Source organism: Papaver somniferum, chromosome 10, assembly GCF_003573695.1.
Source record: "Papaver somniferum cultivar HN1 chromosome 10, ASM357369v1, whole genome shotgun sequence".
In the NCBI taxonomy this organism is placed as follows: domain Eukaryota; kingdom Viridiplantae; phylum Streptophyta; class Magnoliopsida; order Ranunculales; family Papaveraceae; genus Papaver; species Papaver somniferum.
The window spans coordinates 49,696,688-49,704,789 of NC_039367.1; the positions used below are offsets into that span (position 1 = coordinate 49,696,688).

The 8,102-nt window shown below is 40.8% G+C and overlaps 1 protein-coding gene across 1 annotated transcript; it reads right to left on the minus strand.

Annotated features, from left to right (window-relative positions):
• Positions 1-7,074: 7,074 nt before the first annotated feature.
• On the minus strand, positions 7,075-7,692 carry LOC113315616. Its single transcript, XM_026563880.1, has one exon. It carries the CDS (start codon positions 7,690-7,692, stop codon positions 7,075-7,077), a length of 618 nt encoding a protein of 205 aa, XP_026419665.1.
• Between the last annotated feature and the right edge of the window lie 410 nt (positions 7,693-8,102).

The following is an 8,102-nucleotide window of genomic DNA, read 5'->3' on the forward strand; positions in this document are numbered from 1 at the left end:
TTAATATAGATGGTGGATTTTAGTTCAGGGCTAAAATTGTAAAACCGGATTTATACGCTAACATCCTACAGAGGATAAAGCCATTAATAAGGTGATGAATACTTCTTCATTTTCCTAATTCACCTAGAATCGAGCATATGACAGCAATCCCAGTATTCTGTGAATTTATATCATTATCAATTAATGCATGACCAGCCTTGTATTTCTTGTGTTGTTCCTGCTGAACTCTCATTATTGGTGCGGCATGACGACTGAGTACTGCTCTAAGCAGAGTAACACGAATGTCCAAGTGTCACTAATGAGGCATGCACGAAATACCCGTACAGTCTACAACTCTCGGTGTGTTATACTAGCTCGATTGAGCATACATCTCTCGGTGTGTTATACTAGCCCGATCGAGCATCTGGACTGTCCATCTCAGTCTCAGAAATAATCACGACCACGCAAGTTGGCCGCATGATTTAACCATCCTAGACGATCCTCAGCAGGAGCAGGCTACCACCTTAATGACCACCAGTGGGCCCGCTTATGCCCTGGTTGGTCGAATACCTACCATGCCTCCCAAACTACCACCGAACACCAGCCTGAAGTTGGACGTCCAGGCTGGTATGGAGCGGCTTGGAGGAGTCGTACGAACAAAGGCCTCCTACGGAAGTCTCAAATTCATCACGTCCGTCCAACTTCACCGGCATAGTTGGACGGAGTAGATCGTCCCATGGACGGTTAGACAAGCGTTGCCCTGCACACCGGCGGGCCCCCTTCACGCCTGCATAATCGATCCTCCCCTGACCTAGCCACAAAATCACGTACAGTTGCCCGAAGTTCGGCCGTCGTGAGGTTCAAAGGGTCGCAGGAAATTCCACTAATGGTCTTAAATTGATCACGACCATCCAAATTCACCAGCATGATTGGATGGCTTAGATCAGACCTATAACCACCAGACAGGTATTGGCGTGTTCACCACTGGCCCAATGTGGGTCCCACACGATCGACCTCTCCAGATGAGGAGTGTAGGGTGAAATTTCGGTCGACCAAACTAGCATGCACGCAACCGGCCGAAAACCCTTATTAGGGTTTGCGGCATGCATATGTCGCAAATTGATCGCGAGCGTCCGTTTTCGCCAGCTTGGATGAAGGGTCCAGGAATAGACTAAGCAGGTCCGGAGAGTATCAACATGATCAATGTGGACCCATCTATCTTCATGTCCGACCGACCAAGACAAACCATGGCTAGGTGTCTCGATTCGTGCGCCCAAACTAGGCATGGTCGCGCGGTTTTCTATTGCAAACTGATCTCGACCACTCAACTCTACCGGACAAATTGAGTGGCTTAGATCGCATATCCATGGGACAACGAGGTACGGACGTATACACCGGCATGCCATCTACACGCATGACCAATCGGTCTTGCCAAAAACGTGTCCCATGCTTGGATTCGACCAAGTTAAAGGTTGGTGTTTGAGCACCTCCTAAACCCTAATCCAACGGTCGCAGATGTGGGTCGCAAGTCATCTCGTCCGTCCAACTTCGCCAGCTTGGACGGACAGCCTAAGATAGGAGTTAGGCGACTAGTGAGGCATCACCACGATCACCGTCCACCACTCTTCCACACAGAATGATCTGCCAAGTCAGGGCTTACCTGTACAGCCTCCAAACGATCACTCGAAGATGGTCGGACGTGATGCTATTTTAAGACGCTTAATCGTGACTTACTCCGTTAAGCCTTAAGATAAGGATGCTTCATACGTGCTGAATATATTCGATGCATTACATGCATAGAATACACACGATATTTCATAAATATCGACTTCCTAAATAACTTAATTATTTAATATATCATCACATGCTACCTTTTGTGGGTCCCACGATCCACACACTCGAGACATTAATCATGTCACAAACTGGGGGATACTTACTGGGGTATTGGTCTGGCGGTTTACAGCGTGCAGCGCACAACGCGCCATCATAAGAACGTGTCAGGAAGTCATGGACGGTTAGTGATGATGGGAGAAGTGGGTTTTGCCTGATCGTGTGATAATTACCACGACTCCACTACTCCATTACTCCACTTCCTCCACTTCCCATGAGAAACGTGGGTTAGGCGCAATGACTTGTATAAATAGGTTCTCCTCCCTATTTCCGAACAGGACAATGAGACAGAAGCCAAGTGTTGACACAATCGTATTCCAACACCAGAACTAATAGCTTTCATTTTGTAAGCCAGTTCAGCTTTCTGATACAAGTCATACACAGCCAACACCTTCACAATCTCAACACCTTCTTCGCTTCCCTCCCTAAGATCAACCTCATCTCCTTCACTTTGTGACCGAAGCAAGTCTGGAACGGCCATTTCTTGGTTTAGGACAGAGTTGTACAGATTGATTTCTCAAATCACAAGCACTCCCGTGCAGTGCATTTGTTTAGGGTTTAGATTCATTTATCATCCACACACCCCAAATTACCAAAACCGGCAGAAATAGTTTTTACCCATAAACAAAGCTAAGACCATCTTACGGTGGAGATTGATTGCTTTATTTTTAATCAGACTTAGCTTGAATCCTAAATCAGGATTTCACCTACGGTGAATATTGAATGCTTTGTTACTAAGATATCTTAGCTTTGACTGAAAGCAACCCTGATTTTAAAGACTATATAAGGGAGAACTTTAGAAACTGGCCCCAAACTTATGTGTGTTCCTAGTTGCGTACTAGAGTCGATTCTCCTTTAACCTGGGTTTTTCCAAAACCATTATAGGTTAACAACTTGAAGACTTCATTGGGATCCATGAAGCAAGATCCAACTATTTTCTATGTAGTTGCGAATTCTGATCTTACTTGTTCTATCGTATTGAGTTTTATGTTCTCTAAGACTTACTCGAGATTTATCTCAGATAGGTAAGATATAAAAAGTAATCACAACAGTTCTTCGTTTCAGACTCTTGTGGTTCCACAATAACTTTTCCTGTTAATCAGTTGGGTTATTGTGAGTGACTAATATTTCTAGGCTGCTCTTCGAGAGTATAAGACTAGATTATTAGTTGGTTCCTTTTCACCTTGATTTATCAAAAGACGGAACAAAAACCGAATAAAGAATAGACATATATGTGGGAGATATATTTTTTTATAAGTCTTCGACTTTGGTTCGTAGCAACTCTTAGTTGTGGGTGAGATCAACTAAGGGAATTAAGTGCGCAGAATCCGGCGTGGTTCTAGAAGGGTAAGGAACGCAACTGTACCTTAATTGGTGTGAGACTTGGTTAGGGATCAATTAGATTCCAGTCCGAAGTTAACCTGTAGTAGGCTAGAGTCTGTAGCGGCTTAGTATAATGTGGTGTTCAAATATGGACTAGGTCTCGGGGTTTTTTCGCATTTGCGGTTTCCTCGTTAACAAAACTTCTGGTGTCTGTGTTATTTCTTTTCCGCATTATATTTTTTTATAATTGAAATATCACAGGTTGTGCGTAGTTCAATCAGTTGATAAATCCAACCTTGTTTGTTGGATAGAACTTGATTGACACTTGTACATTGGTCTTTGGTACCGTCCAAGTTATTTCTCGTATCATTCAGGCTCACAAATTTCTATCTGTTTGATTTTCTGATTGTATTGAGAAAGAGATATAAACTCTTTGATTCAGGCTCACAAGTATTAAACCTATTAGAGCACTGCTCAGTCGAACTCGCAAGCGTTGCTATCTCAAGCTTGTTTGTCAAGTTTAGTTGTCAACACTATAAATCTTGATTTCTAGTCTACTTATAGCCATGTCTCCGATTAGGATATAATGTGTAGTTGAGCTTTAGAATTCACGGCGTTCATCGATTGAAGATGAAGAACTACTAAGGGGAGTTTGTGTAACTTCATCAACAAAAGGTATGTGGAGACTTGAAATCATCTATCACTCAGAAATCTATTCTATTCTATCCCCTATTGAGACAAAATTCGTATAGCTATATAGACTTTACATTATACACATTTGATATTTCGAGCTGAGTTTAACTCGCTTATATCTTTCTCGAAATATGTGTTGGTAAGCTTTTTTCTTTAACCACGTTCATATTTATTCTTGATGAAAGTCAAAAGATGATCATGTGAAGATCACCTGGTAACATCTTACATGATTTGTGTGAGACAGTCATTTGATGTAGGCTCGGAATGTTTCGTATTGATCATTCGATCACTTGAAAATTGCTTATAAGCTAATAGTTTGTGTGAGACAGCTATTGTCGTCTTCTAAGAATGTTTCAATGATTGAATGGGAGTTAAAAGCTAAACCCATGTCTGGATACATTACGGTTTGTGTACGTAGTGTACGAACTGTTTTGACGAAATTCAGGACCGGAAGTTTGCATACTTGTTAGCATACTTATTCAACTGTTTAATTCAAGGTACTTAAGTTTGCATACCCGTTCGCAAACTGATTTAACTGCTGCAGTCCGGAACCAAGTTTGCGTACCCGTTCGCAAACGGTTTCAACTGAATTAGGTCCAGAGCTAAAGTTTGTGTACCTGTTTGCAAACTGTCAGATTGTGACCAATGACCGAAACTTAAGTTCGCGTACCCATTTGCAAACTTAAGTGGTTCAAGTTTGTCATGTACCCAGTATAGTATTGGAGTGCCCATATCGTACTCAAGGGGGTAGTTAGTTGTTGTTAGTATTTAGCTTAGAAGTGGGTGTCTTTATCAATAGTGATGAGTGGGTTAGATGTGAACATCTGGTGGCATTGTAGCCGTAGATACTAGGTTTTGTCTCTAGATTTATAAGCTAATCGAGTCCGTAAGAGAAGGCAAGCAAATTATTAATCAAATTAGAACTTGTTCTTCTTAGGCCGTGTTCTTTGAACTCAGAGGCTTGATTCTCACGAATCAAGAGAGGTTTACCCTCAATCTATCCACCCAACCTTGTCATTGTACTCAGGTACATGACAATTGGTATGTAGAGCCGTTTCGATCCATGGGGAGTATTTCGTATCTAGTTAGGGAGAAAGCTGAAGCCGATCTCCATTACCTTGATCTAAATAGAAGGCATAGTAAGCTGCTTAACGATGTATATTCACCAAGTCGAAATTATCATCTTACGCAATTAGAGTCTCTAATATCCTTCTCCAAGCATAGGTGGAATCAATTTACTTACCATCATCAGCGATTAAGTAGTTACAGTCAATCAATGGGGTTAAAGAATCTCAACAGATTCAAGAAGAAATTCACTCTGAAGAGCCAACAGTAGAGGAAGTTGTGGTTCCAGAAGAAACAAAGATTCAAGAGTTGTTTGTGGCTGAAGAATTGATTGTTGATTCTTTCAATTTCCTTGATGAATTAATCCCTCAATTTTTCTTTGCTGAAGAAGAAGATGATGATTCTATCAATTTTGAGTTGCTCATCCCTTCGTTTTTCTTCGATGAAGAGGAAGATTTGTCTGATATGGTGAATTCTCTAGAAATTACGAGTAATAAGGGAAGTTGTGAGAAACTCCAAAGCTTGAAGGAGTTCTTCAGTGGTCACAACAAAGTAATTGGTAAGAATAGTTTTGTTCTTCTTCCTGATTATTCTGGTAGCATATATGATCGGGGTAAGTATGCATCTGTACCACCCAATTGTTTTGGAAAATTGATTCTTCCATTGATTCCTAGCCTTGGGCTTAAATCAGACTTGAGGTTTACAGATTCAATAATTCCCTTGTTTTGTAATGATGCTGAAATTCATGTTGATGGGAAGCTGTTTGTTAAAATGCTTTTAATAGATATTGTGTGTTGTGTGCACAAATGTTTTTTTAACCACACACTGCCTACTGGGTTAAATTCTTACCGTTCTTTCAAATATGAGGATAAAGTATTTGATCGTGGAAAAGAATCTCAGCTTATTCACGGGTTACCATCTTTTATTAATGCTTCTAGGGAAAATTTTGATCCAACTACTTCTTGTGTGATTGTTTTTCTTGGGTATGTATTACTGGAAATAAACAAAGGGGATTTGGTTTCCGAGCTGTTTTCAAGATAGGGGTATATGTCTGCATCTCATTTTCTGAATTCATTATGTCTTAGAATTGTCTATGTTGCTGAAGGAAATTTAGTCACTGAATTTTCAAAGAGAACTAGATTTTTGTTTCTCTTATTGGCTAGAGTGGTGAGCTTTCACAAGGCATATAAATGGTATGCTCATGTGCTTGGTATGAAGAGAGCAGAACATTTTTTCTTCCAGCTCGAATCTGAGTTGCTTGAGGTGAGTTCCAAGTTCCTAGTTGATGATTATTCCTTACTTACATTCTATTCTATGCGTAGAATGTTTGATCATGGGAAAGGATTCCAACTTCTTAAGGTTTTTTCTGACCTTGATGGTGTTTCTGAATTCAATATAATCATCACTACTTCTGGTTTTTGTGTATTCACTATATGTTCGATCCTACTGGCTGAATACACTGCAAATTATGCTCATGAGATACTTCTTGAATATGGGGTAATGGCCAATTACAGTAAAAAATATTATTTTTGCACTTGTTTTCAAACTTGGATACTCATTGAAGTTGCTATGGAAGGGGTCCATTAGCTTTCTGTTGATTGAAAGGGTTGAGACTAGTGATGTTTGCAAGTTACAGTTGGGCACACTTCTATGGTCTAGGTTGCTATTTCAGGTGAAAAATTTTCGTGCAGCTAGTACTGCGAGGGAGTTATTCAATCAACTATATCATAGTAGTGGATACCATTTCTGTGATTTTGTACTCATATGTACTGTACTTAGAGAAACGAGATTGAAAACAACGAAATTAATCTGAAATTGGATGTAAAACGAACGGAAATAGATAACTTCTGTCGTAGCAGCGCAAACACCCATTAATTCATTCTTAGTTCCTCAAGGGGTTTCTTACAGCATTAATACAAAATGATTGGAAGAATAAACCCTAAGACGACTAATCTAAGACGGACGCGTGTAAAAATCTCAGCCGGCAATTAACACCCACTGGTAAGGTGACACGACACTAATTTATTAAGGCAGGCACACAATATTATTCGGGGCTGCCACTGAGTAAGCTTAATAAGGAAAAGGTATATGACAACACCCCTCTCAATCAGCAGATCCTTGTCCTCAAGGATTGAACTTGGGAAAGTGATGTGCAATATGTTTTGCCTCCTCCCAGGTAGCATCTGAGGGTAAGGAATTCGTCCACTGGATGAGTATATGAGGGACAGAGATGCCATTTCTTATGATGGTCCTTGAAGCTAAGGCAGCAGCAGGGATGACAAGGAATTGACCATCAGTATCTAAGGCTGGAAGTGAAGGAGAAGGAATGTGAGTGGCACCAATGTGTTGCTTCATTTGTGACACATGAAAGACGGGATGTATTCTAGCTTCAGCTGGGAGTTGTAGTTTGTATGCAGCAAGACCAACCTTCTGAATGATCTCAAATGGCCCATAATACTTTGCATCTAGCTTCAAGTTCTTTTTGATTCCCACAGATGCCTGCCTGTAAGGTTGAAGTATCAGATAAACCTTATCTCCTACAGAGAATACTCTATCAGTCCTTGTCTGATCAGCATAAAACTTCATTCTCTCCTGAGATTTCTGGAGAGCATCTTTTAGTAAAGCAAGCAAGTCATCTCTTTGTTTCAAGTAGGACTCCACTTCAGTCACAGATGTAGTAGCAGTGGAAGGAAAAGCCAAATGTGGTGGAAGGTAGGCATACGGGGCTTGAAATGGAGACATATTTAAGCTGGTGTGGTAATTGGTGTTGTACCACCATTCTGCTAGTGGAAGCCATGTATGCCATTTTTTGGGCTGGTGACCACACATACACCTCAAATAAATCTCAAGATAAGAGTTTACTCTCTCAGTTTGACCATCAGTCTGAGGATGGTAAGCAGTACTGAGATGTAGTTGAGTGCCAAGAGCTTGAAAAAGGTCCTGCCAGAAGTTGCTGCCAAAAGGTCAGACACAATTGAGGAAGGAAGACCATGCAGCTTGAAAATATTGGCAATGAATTCCCTTGCAACAGATGAAACTGTAAATGGGTGATGGAGACCAATAAAATGGCTATATTTGGTTAATTTGTCAACAACCACCAATATAACTGATTTCCTGTCACTCATTGGTAATCCTTCAATGAAGTCCATGGA